General features: G+C 47.3%; 1 protein-coding gene across 3 annotated transcripts in view; it reads right to left on the reverse strand.

Moving 5' to 3' along the window:
• Positions 1–12493, reverse strand: part of LOC116958334 (uncharacterized) — a 49080-nt gene extending 36587 nt beyond the window's left edge. Inside the window, exons 1-3 of one of the 3 annotated variants that reach the window (XM_076058525.1) lie at positions 12333–12493; positions 3961–4107; positions 58–500 (exon numbers count right to left, since the gene is read on the reverse strand). In XM_076058525.1, coding sequence (XP_075914640.1) covers positions 58–500; positions 3961–4101 — 584 coding nt within the window. In that variant the 5' untranslated portion in view covers positions 4102–4107; positions 12333–12493. Of the gene's footprint in view, positions 1–57; positions 501–3960; positions 4113–12332 lie in introns of all 3 variants that reach the window. The other 2 variants (XM_076058526.1, XM_076058524.1) reach the window with 2 other exon arrangements.
• Between the last annotated feature and the right edge of the window lie 1489 nt (positions 12494–13982).

The following is a 13982-nucleotide window of genomic DNA, read 5'->3' on the forward strand; positions in this document are numbered from 1 at the left end:
CTCACTCACCCACCCACTCACTCACTCACCCACCCACCCACTCACTCACCCTCTCACCAGGCATCTTGATGGTTGGTGTCGCTCTCCTCCGGCCCCAGCGTTGAGTTGAGGTCGATCAGGTCGACTCCTTCCAGGTACAGTCGCCCTCCCTCACCACCACCACCACCATCACCACCACCGTCATCATCACCACCACCATCATCACCACCACCATCATCACCACCACCACCATCACTACCAGCACCATCACCATCATCACCACCACCACCATCACCACCATCACCAGCATCATCAACACCATCATCACCACCATCACCACCATCACCACCATCACCATCATCACCACCACCACCATCACCACCACCACCATCACCACCACCACCATCACCACCACCATCACCACCATCACCATCACCACCATCACCACCATCACCATCACCACCATCACCATGATCACGATCGTCTTCAGAAGCAGCGATGCTCACGGTCCAGCGCTGCCCCTGTCATGTAGCACAGAGACACAGAGACACAGTGACACAGTGACACAGAGACACAGAGACACAGACACAGTCACACAGAGACACAGTGAGACACAGAGACACAGTGACACGGAGACACAGAGACACAGTGACACAGTGACACAGAGACACAGTGACACAGTGACACAGAGACACAGAGACACAGTGACACAGTGACACAGAGACACAGAGTCACAGTGACACAGTGACACAGAGACACAGTGACACAGAGGCACAGTGACACAGAGACACAGTGACACAGTGACACAGAGACACAGTGACACAGAGACACAGTGAGACACAGAGACACAGTGACACGGAGACACAGAGACACAGTGACACAGTGACACAGAGACACAGTGACACAGTGACACAGAGACACAGAGACACAGTGACACAGAGACACAGTGACACAGTGACACATAGACACAGAGACACAGTGACACATAGACACATAGACACAGAGACACAGAGACACAGAGACACAGTGACACATAGACACAGTCACACAGAGACACAGAGACACAGTGACATAGAGACACAGTGACACAGAGACACAGTGACACACAGTGACACAGAGACACAGTGACACAGAGACACAGTGACACACAGTGACACAGAGACACAGTGACACAGTGACACAGAGACACAGTGACACAGAGACACAGAGACACAGTGACACAGAGACACAGAGACACAGAGACACAGTGAGACACAGAGACACAGAGACACAGAGACACAGTCACACAGAGACACAGAGACACAGTGACATAGAGACACAGTGACACAGAGACACAGTGACACACAGTGACACAGAGACACAGAGACACAGTGACACAGAGACACAGAGACACAGTGACACAGAGACACAGTGACACAGAGACACAGAGACACAGTGACACAGAGACACAGTGACACAGAGACACAGAGACACAGAGACACAGTGACACAGAGACACAGTGACACAAAGACACAGTGACACAGAGACACAGAGACACAGAGACACAGAGACACAGAGACAAAGAGACACAGTGACACAGAGACACAGTGACACAGTCACACAGAGACACAGTGACACAGTGACACAGAGACACAGTCACACAGAGACACAGTGACACACAGTGACACAGAGACACAGTGACACAGAGACACAGTGACACAGAGACACAGAGACAAAGAGACACAGTGACACAGAGACACAGTGACACAGTCACACAGAGACACAGTGACACAGTAGCACAGAGACACAGAGACACAGTGACACAGTGACACAGACACACAGAGACATAGAGACACAGAGACACAGAGACACACAGAGACACAGTGACACAGAGACACAGAGACACAGAGACACAGAGAGACAGAGACACAGTAGCACAGAGACAGAGAAACAGAGACACAGAGACACACATAGACAGAGTGACACAGTGACACAGAGACACAGAGACACAGTGACACAGAGACACAGAGACACAGTGACACACAGTGACACAGAGACACAGAGACACAGTGACACAGAGACACAGTGACACAGAGACACAGTGACACACAGTGACACAGAGACACAGTGACACAGAGACACAGTGACACACAGTGACACAGAGACACAGTGACACAGAGACACAGAGACACAGTGACACAGAGACACAGTGACACAGTGACACAGAGACACAGTGACACAGAGACACAGTGACACAGAGACACAGAGACACAGTGACACAGTGACACAGAGACACAGTGACACAGAGACACAGAGACACAGTCACACAGTGACACAGTGACACAGAGACACATTGACACAATACAGCCCACTGCTGATGTTGGTGGTGGTGATGGTGGTGGTGGTGATGATGGTGGTGATGATGATGGTGGTGGTGATGCTGGTAGTGATGATGGTGGTGATGATGGTGGTGATGGTGGTGGTGGTAGTAATGATGGTGGTGATGATGATGGTGGTGGTGATGATGGTGGTGATGATGATGGTGGTGGTGATGATGGTGGTGATGGTGGTGGTGATGATGGTGATGATGATGGTGGTGGTGATGGTGGTAGTGATGATGGTGTTGGTGGTGGTGATGGTGGTGGTGATGATGGTGGTGATGGTGGTGGTGGTAGTGATGATGGTGGTGGTGGTGATGGTGATGATGGTGATGATGGTGGTGATGGTGGTGATGGTGGTAGTGATGATGGTGGTGATGGTGGTTGTGATGGTGGTGATGATGATGGTGGTGGTAGTGGTGATGTTGGTAGTGATGATAGTGGTGATGATGGTACTGGTGATGGTGGTGGTGATGGTGGTGGTGATGGTGGTGATGATGATGGTGGTGGTGATGGTGGTGATGGTGGTGGTGATGGTGGTGGTGGTGATGGTGGTGGTGGTGGTGATGGTGGTGATGATAGTGGTGGTGGTGATGGTGGTAGTGATGATGGTGGTGATGATGGTGGTGGTGGTGATGATGGTACTGGTAATGGTGGTTATGATGATGGTGGTGGTGATGATGGTGGTGATGGTGGTGGTGATGGTGGTGATGATGATGGTGGTGGTGATGGTGGTGATGGTGGTGGTGGTGATGGTGGTGGTGGTGATGGTGGTGATGATAGTGGTGGTGGTGATGGTGGTGGTAGTGATAGTGATGGTGGTGATGGTGGTGACAGTGTTGACGATGGTGGTGATGGTGGTGATGGTGGTGATGATGATGGTGGTGGTGATGGTGGTGGTGGTGGTGATGGTCGTGATGGTGGTGATGGTGGTGGTGATGGTGGTGATGATGGTGGTGATGATGATGATGGTGGTGGTGATGGTGATGGTGGTAGTGATGATGGTGGTGATGATGGTGGTGGTGGTGATGATGGTGGTGATGGTGGTGGTGATGGTGGTGGTGATGATGATGATGGTGGTGGTGGTGATGATGGTGGTGATGATGGTGGCGATGGTGGTGATGATGGTGGTGGTGATGGTGGTGGTGATGATGGTGATGGTGGTGATGGTGGTGGAGATGGTAGTGATGGTGATGATGGTGATGATGATGATGGTGGTGATGATGGTGGTGATGGTGGTGATGATGATGGTGGTGATGGTGGTGGTGATGGTGGTGATGATGATGGTGGTGATGGTGGTGGTGATGTTGGTGGTGATGGTGGTAGGGATGATGGTGGTGATGGTGGTGATGGTGGTGGTGATGGTGGTGATGATGATGGTGGTGATGGTGGTGATGATGATGGTGGTACTGGTGATGGTGGTGATGGTGGTGGTGATGGTGATGGTGGTGATGGTGGTGGTGGTGGTGATGGTGGTGATGGTCGTGGTGAAGATGGTGGTGGTAGTGAAGATGGTGGTGGATTCCCACTCACCCCTCACCCACTGCCCACTCAACCCCCACTCGCCCCCCACTCACCCCCCCACTCACCCCCCCACTCACCCCCCACTCACCCCCCCACTCACCCCGCCCCCCGTGTCGTCCCTGTGGTGGAGGTCATGACCCCGTCGCTCCGCGTTCTGGAGCTCCATCAGCTGCTGCTGCTGCACGAGCTGATGGAGCTGCAGCAGCTCCACGTCCACTGAGTGGTCATCCAGCAGAGACATCGCCACCTAGCCTGGCACACACATACACCTAGCCTGGCACACACAGACACCTAGCCTGGCACACACACAGAGACACCTAGCCTGGCACACACACACACAGACACAGACACAGACACCTAGCCTGGCACACACAGACACCTAGCCTGGCACACACACACACAGACACAGACACAGACACCTAGCCTGGCACACACAGACACCTAGCCTGGCACACACACACACAGACACAGACACAGACACCTAGCCTGGCACACACACACACAGACACCTAGCCTGGCACACACACACACAGACACAGCTACCTAGCCTGGCACACACACAGACATAGCTACCTAGCCTGGCACACACACACAGACACCTAGCCTGGCACACACACACAGACAGAGACACCTAGCCTGGCACACACACACACACAGACACCTAGCCTGGCACACACACACACACCTAGCCTGGCACACACACACACACCTAGCCTGGCACACACAGACACCTAGCCTGGCACACACAGACACCTAGCCTGGCACACACAGACACCTAGCCTGGCACACACAGACACACACACACAGCTACCTAGCCTGGCACAGACACAGCCACCTAGCCTGGCACACACAGACACAGACACCTAGCCTGGCACACACAGACACCTAGCCTGGCACACACACACAGACATAGCCACCTAGCCTGGCACACACAGACACCTAGCCTGGCACACACACACAGACACCTAGCCTGGCACACACACACAGACACCTAGCCTGGCACACACAGACACCTAGCCTGGCACACACACACAGAGACACCTAGCCTGGCACACACACACAGAGACAGACACCTAGCCTGGCACACACAGACACAGACACCTAGCCTGGCACACACACACAGACACAGCCACCTAGCCTGGCACACACACACACAGACATAGCTACCTAGCCTGGCACACACACACAGACATAGCTACCTAGCCTGGCACACACAGACACAGACACCTAGCCTGGCACACACACACAGACACAGCCACCTAGCCTGGCACACACACACACAGACATAGCTACCTAGCCTGGCACACACACACAGACATAGCTACCTAGCCTGGCACACACACACACAGACACAGCCACCTAGCCTGGCACACACACACACAGACACAGCCACCTAGCCTGGCACACACACACACAGACATAGCTACCTAGCCTGGCACACACACACAGACACAGCCACCTAGCCTGGCACACACACACACAGACATAGCTACCTAGCCTGGCACACACACACAGACACAGCCACCTAGCCTGGCACACACACACACAGACATAGCTACCTAGCCTGGCACACACACACACACAGACATAGCTACCTAGCCTGGCACACACACACAGGCATAGGTACCTAGCCTGGCACACACAGACATAGCTACCTAGCCTGGCACACACAGACACAGCTACCTAGCCTGGCACACACACAGACATAGCTACCTAGCCTGGCACACACACACACAGACATAGCTACCTAGCCTGGCACACACAGACAGACATAGCTACCTAGCCTGGCACACACAGACACAGCTACCTAGCCTGGCACACACACAGACATAGCTACCTAGCCTGGCACACACACACAGACATAGCTACCTAGCCTGGCACACACACAGACATAGCTACCTAGCCTGGCACACACAGACACAGCTACCTAGCCTGGCACACACACACAGACATAGCTACCTAGCCTGGCACACACACACAGACATAGCTACCTAGCCTGGCACACACACACACACAGACATAGCTACCTAGCCTGGAACACACACACAGACATAGCTACCTAGCCTGGCACACACACACACAAACATAGCTACCTAGCCTCGCACACACACACACACAGACATAGCTACCTAGCCTGGCACACACACACAGACATAGCCACCTAGCCTGGCACACACACAGACATAGCTACCTAGCCTGGCACACACACACACACAGACATAGCTACCTAGCCTGGCACACACACAGACACAGACATAGCTACCTAGCCTGGCACACACACACACAGACATAGCTACCTAGCCTGGAACACACACACAGACATAGCTACCTAGCCTGGCACACACACAGACATAGCTACCTAGCCTGGCACACACACACACATAGCTACCTAGCCTGGCACACACACACACAGACATAGCTACCTAGCCTGGCACACACACACACACATAGCTACCTAGCCTGGAACACACACACAGACATAGCTACCTCGCCTGGCACACACACACACACAGACATAGCTACCTAGCCTGGCACACACACACATAGCTACCTAGCCTGGCACACACACACAGACATTGCTACCTAGCCTGGCACACACACACACAGACATAGCTACCTAGCCTGGCACACACACAGAGACATAGCTACCTAGCCTGGCACACACACACACAGACATAGCTACCTAGCCTGGCACACACACACACAGACATAGCTACCTAGCCTGGCACACACAGACACAGCTACCTAGCCTGGCACACACACAGACATAGCCACCTAGCCTGGCACACACACACAGACATAGCTACCTAGCCTGGCACACACACACACAGACATAGCTACCTAGCCTGGCACACACACACACATAGCTACCTAGCCTGGCACACACACACACAGACATTGCTACCTAGCCTGGCACACACACACACATAGCTACCTAGCCTGGCACACACACACACAGACATTGCTACCTAGCCTGGCACACACACACACAGACATAGCTACCTAGCCTGGCACACACAGACACAGCTACCTAGCCTGGCACACACACTACACAAAGATCTCCCGTATAGCCTGAGCAGACTGTAGGGGCAAGTGCTGTTAGCGAGCACCTATGAAGGCCGGAACGGTACACGAGGGGGTGGGTGGCCAGCACCACGCCCGACCGCCTTTGTCTCCCTAGTGGCGATGTTTACACACCACACCAGGTACTCATTTGAGGCTGAGTCGACCTAGGGGAGGCCCGGGACCGGTTCAGATAATCGTCACTGGTGTTGGCCGTGAGCGGGAATCGAACACCTGGGTTGCCAGGTTCATAGCGCAGCGTAGCGCTACACTATCGCTCTAATACTATTACTAGTAGTACTAATACTATTACTAGTAGTACTAATACTATTACTAGTAGTACTAATACTATTACTACTATTACTAGTAGTACTAATACTATTACTACTACTATTACTAGTAGTACTAATACTATTACTACTACTAGTACTAATACTATTACTAGTAGTACTAATACTACTATTACTAGTACTATTACTACTATTACTAGTAGTACTAATACTATTACTACTACTAGTACTAATACTACTAGTACTAATACTATTACTACTACTAGTACTAAAACTATTACTACTAGTACTAATACTATTACTAGTACTACTAATACTACTATTACTAGTACTATTACTACTACTATTACTAGTAGTACTAATACTATTACTACTAGTACTAATACTATTACTACTAGTACTAATACTATTACTACTAGTACTAATACTATTACTACTAGTACTAATACTATTACTACTACTAGTACTATTACTAGTAGTACTAATACAATTACTAGTAGTACTAATACTATTACTAGTAGTAATAATACTACTAATACTATTACAAGCATTACTACTACTAGTACTAAAACTAATTCTAGTAGTACTAATACTATTACTAGTAGTACTAATACTATTACTAGTAGTACTAATACTACTAATACTATTACTAGTAGTACTAATATTATTGTTAGTAGTACTAATACTATTGTTAGTAGTACTAATACTACTATTACTACTAGTACTAATACTATTAGTACTAATACTACTAGTACTAATACAATTACTAGTAATACTAATACAAGTACTAATACTATTACTTGTAGTACTAATACTATTACTAGTAGTACTAATACCACTAATACTATTACTAGTAGTACTAATACTAATAGAACTAATACTAGTAGTACTAATACTAATACTAGTAGTACTAATACGAGTAGTACTAATACTAGTAGTACTAATACTATTACTAGTACTATTACTAGTAGTACTAATACTATTACTAGTAGTACTAATACTATTACTACTAGTAGTAAAACTACTAATACTATTATTAGTAGTACTAATCCTACTAATACTATTACTAGTAGTACTAATACTATTATCAGTAGTACTAATACTATTACTGGTAGTACTAATACTATTACTAGTACTACTAGTACTAATACTAGTAGTACTAGTAGTACTAATACTATGACTAGTAGTACTAATACTATTACTAGTAGTACTAATACTATTATTAGTAGTACTAATACTACTAATACTATTATTAGTAGTACTAATACTACTAATACTATTATTAGTAGTACTAATACTTTTATTAGTAGTACTAGTAGTACTAATGCTATTACTAGTAGTACTAATACTATTACTAGTAGTTCTAATACTAATAATACTATTATTATTAGTAGTACTAATACTATTATTAGTAGTAGTAATACTACTACTAATACTATTACTAGTAGTACTAATACTATTACTAGTAGTACTAATACTACTACTAATACTATTATTAGTAGTACTAATACTATTACTAGTAGTACTAATACTAGTACTAGTAGTACTGATACTATTATTAGTAGTACTAATACTATTATTAGTAGTACTAGTAGTACTAATACTATTACTAGTAGTAGTTAATACTATTACTGGTAGTACTAATACTACCAATACTATTATTAGTAGTACTAATACTATTATTAGTAGTACTAATCCTAGCTCTTTTTGCAGCTTTGCCCCATGCCGTTTCAGCTCAGCCCCGAGCAAAATTCATCATCACCATCAGCATCATCATCACCATCATCATCACCACCATCATCATCACCATCATCATCACCATCATCACCATCATCTCCTTCATCATCATCATCATCACCATCATCATCACCATCATCATCACCATCATCATCACCATCATCATCACCATCATCACCATCATCATCACCATCATCATCACCATCATCACCATCATCATCAGCATCATTATCACCATCATCACCATCATCACCATCATCATCACCATCATCACCACCATCATCACCATCATCACCACCACCACCACCATCTTCATCATCACCAACATCATCACCATCATCATCACCATCATCACCATCATCACCATCATCATCACCATCATCATCACCATCATCACCATCATCATCACCATCATCACCATCACCACCATCATCACCATCATCACCATCATCACCATCACCACCATCATCATCACCATCATCATCACCATCATCATCACCACCATCATCATCACCATCATCAGCATCATCATCACCACGACCATCATCATCACCACCATCATCATCATCACCATCATCACCATCATCATCATCACCATCATCATCACCACCATCATCATCACCATCATCATTACCATCATCATTACCATCATCATCACCATCATCACCATCATCAGCACAATCATCAGCATCATCACCGTCATCATCACCATCATCATCATCACCATCATCATCATCACCATCATCACCATCATCATCACCATCATCATCATCATCACCACCATCATCATCATCACCACCTCCATCAGCACCATCATCATCACCACCATCATCATCATCATCACCATCATCATCACCATCATTATCATCACCATCATCATCACCACCATCACCATCATCACCATCATCACCATCACCACCATCATCATCACCATCATCATCACCATCATCATCACCACCATCATCATCACCATCATCACCATCATCATCACCATCATCATCACTACCATCATCATCACCACCACCATCATTACCACCATCATCATCATCACCACCTCCATCATCACCATCATCACCATCAACATCACTATCATCATCATCACCACCTTCATCATCACCATCATCATCATCACCATCATCATCACCACCATCATCACCACCATCATCATCACCACCATCATCATTATCACCATCATCACAATCACCTCCATCATCACCATCATCATCACCATCATCACCATCATCATCAGCATCATCGTCATCACCATCATCACCATCATCATCATCACCATCATCACCACCATCATCATCACTAACATAATCATCATCAGCATTATCACCAGCATCATCATCACCATCACCATCATTACCATCATCATCATCACCATCATCACCATCATCATCACCACCATTAACAGCATCATCATCATCACCACCATTATCACCATCATCATCACCACCACCATCATCATCATCACCACCTCCATCATCACCATCATCATCACCATCATCACCACCATCATCATCACCACCATCATCATCACCACCATCATCATCACCATCATCATCATCACCATCATCACCATCATCATCATCACCATCATCATCACCACCATCATCATCACCATCATCATTACCATCATCATTACCATCATCATCACCATCATCACCATCATCAGCACAATCATCAGCATCATCACCGTCATCATCACCATCATCACCATCATCATCATCACCATCATCACCATCATCATCACCATCATCATCACCACCATCATCATCATCATCACCACCTCCATCAGCACCATCATCATCACCACCATCATCATCATCACCATCATCATCAACACCATCATCATCATCACCATCATCACCATCACCACCATCATCACCATCATCACCATCATCACCATCACCACCATCATCATCACCATCATCACCATCATCATCACCACCATCATCATCACCATCATCACCATCATCATCACTACCATCATCATCACCACCATCATTACCACCATCATCATCATCACCACCTCCATCATCACCATCATCACCATCATCACCATCAACATCACTATCATCATCATCATCACCACCTTCATCATCACCATCATCATCACCATCATCATCACCACCATCATCACCACCATCATCACCACCATCATCATCACCACCATCATCATTATCACCATCATCACAATCACCTCCATCATCACCATCATCATCACCATCATCACCATCATCATCAGCATCATCATCATCACCATCATCACCATCATCATCATCACCATCATCACCACCATCATCACCACCATCATCATCACTAACATAATCATCATCAGCATTATCACCAGCATCATCATCACCATCACCATCATTACCATCATCATCATCACCATCATCACCATCATCATCACCATCATCAACAGCATCATCATCATCACCACCATTATCACCATCATCATCACCACCACCATCATCATCACCACCTCCATCATCACCATCATCATCACCATCATCACCACCATCATCACCACCATCATCATCACCACCATCATCATTATCACCATCATCACCATCACCACCATCATCATCACCATCATCACCATCATCATCATCACTATCACCATCACCATCATCACCACCATCATCATCACCACCATCATCATCAGCAGCATTATCACCAGCATCATCATCACCATCACCATCATTACCATCATCATCATCACCATCATCACCATCATCACCATCATCATCACCATCATCAACAGCATCATCATCATCACCACCATTATCACCATCATCATCACCACCACCATCATCATCACCACCTCCATCATCACCATCATCATCACCATCATCACCACCATCATCACCACCATCATCATCACCACCATCATCATTATCACCATCATCACCATCACCACCATCATCATCACCATCATCACCATCATCATCATCACTATCACCATCATCACCACCATCATCATCACCACCATCATCATCAGCAGCATTATCACCAGCATCATCATCACCATCACCATCATAACCATCATCATCACCATCATCATCACCATCATCAACAGCATCATCATCATCACCACCATTATCATCATCACCACCATTATCACCATCATCATCACCACCATCATCATCATCACCACCATCATCATCATCACCACCATCATCATCATAAGCATTATCACCAGCATCATCATCACCATCATCATCATCATCAACAGCATCATTATCATCATCACCACCATTATCACCATCATCATCACCACCATCATCACCACCACCATCATCATCATCACCATCATCACCACCATCATCACCATCATCATGACCATCGATCACCACCACTGAAGATCACTCACCAGCCCTGATGGAGACCGACTGAGACACGGGGTTAGAGGGCCACGTCGTGATCAGGAACTGAATGAGGATCCCCACGATCATTGAGAACAAATTCGCTCGAGCGGCGTTTGCTGGGCGTCTCGATGCCCCGCCTGGTCGTGCCACAGCTGATCACTTGCGAAAGACTCCGACGGGATAAACTGATCACTTGCAGTTCGCTGGGTTAGGTGCAGCCCGGACCTGCTGCTTAGCTGATGATGATGCTGCTGATGATGATGGTGGTGGTGATGATGGTGGTGGTGATGATGATGGTGATGATGGTGGTGATGATGATGGTGGTGATGGTGATGATGATGGTGGTGGTGATGGTGGTGGTGATGATGATGGTGATGATGGTGGTGATGGTGGTGATGATGATGGTGATGATGATGGTGGTGGTGATGGTGGTGGTGATGATGATGGTGATGATGATGGTGGTGATGATGATGGTGATGATGGTGGTGATGATGCTGATAATGATGATGGTGATGATGATGGTGATGATGATGATGCTGATGATGATGCTGCTCCTGATGATGGTGGTGATGATGCTGATGATGCTGCTGCTGATGATGATGATGGTGATGATGATAATGCTGATGATAATGCTGCTGATGATGATGATGGTGATGATGATGATGCTGCTGCTGATGATGGTGGTGATAATGCTGAGGATGATGATTGTGATGATGATGGTGATGATGATGATAATGCTGCTGCTGATGATGATGCTGATGATGATGTTGCTGCTGATGATGCTGCTGCTGATGATGGTGGTGATGATGCTGCTGCTGATGATGATGCTGCTGCTGATGATTCTGATGATGCTGATGATGATGCTGCTGCTGCTGATGATGGTGATGATGATGGTGATGATGATGCTGCTGCTGATGATGCTGCTGCTGCTGATGATGGTGGTGATGATGATGATGCTGATGATGATGCTGCTGATGATGAGACACTGCATGTGGAAGCCAGTTCATCAAGCTTAACTCTGCTGATGGTGATGATGATGCTGATGATGATGGTGATGATGATGGTGATGATGATGATGCTGCTGCTGCTGATGATGCTGCTGCTGATGAGGGTGGTGATGATGATGATGATGCTGATGATGATGCTGCTGATGATGAGACACTGCATGTGGAAGCCAGTTCATCAAGCTTGACTCTGCTGATGGTGATGCTGATGATGCTGCTGCTGATGATGCTGCTGATGATGATGATGATGAGACAGTCCTTGGGCTATAATCATCTGGGGCAGGTCACCGAGTGGTGATTCATGCAGAGTCTGCTATTGCTACTGCGGATGAGGCCCTGAATGTTGAAGCCGGTTTCCAGTTTCAGTGTCTCATCATCAGCAGAGCCAGACTCACACACACAGACTCACACACACACAGTCTCACACACAGTCTCACACAACAACCGCCATTCGCCACTAAGTGGCGGTGACGTCACCACGACGCTTGTGCCAGGCCATGTGCACCCTGAGGCCACGTGAAGTGTCGAACGCCCGCTGGCAGGAGGTCACGGGGCAGACCCAGGTGCCACGGGTCGACTGACTGAGATGACTGGCTGATGCACCACCTGTCCCCCCTACTGTGCCAACCTGCTGTGCTATAGCCACCCGGC

This window comes from Petromyzon marinus (assembly GCF_048934315.1).
Source record: "Petromyzon marinus isolate PM22_M1 ecotype Great Lakes invasive population chromosome 76 unlocalized genomic scaffold, UKy_Petmar_22M1.pri1.0 chr76_unloc.2, whole genome shotgun sequence".
Classification (NCBI taxonomy): domain Eukaryota; kingdom Metazoa; phylum Chordata; class Hyperoartia; order Petromyzontiformes; family Petromyzontidae; genus Petromyzon; species Petromyzon marinus.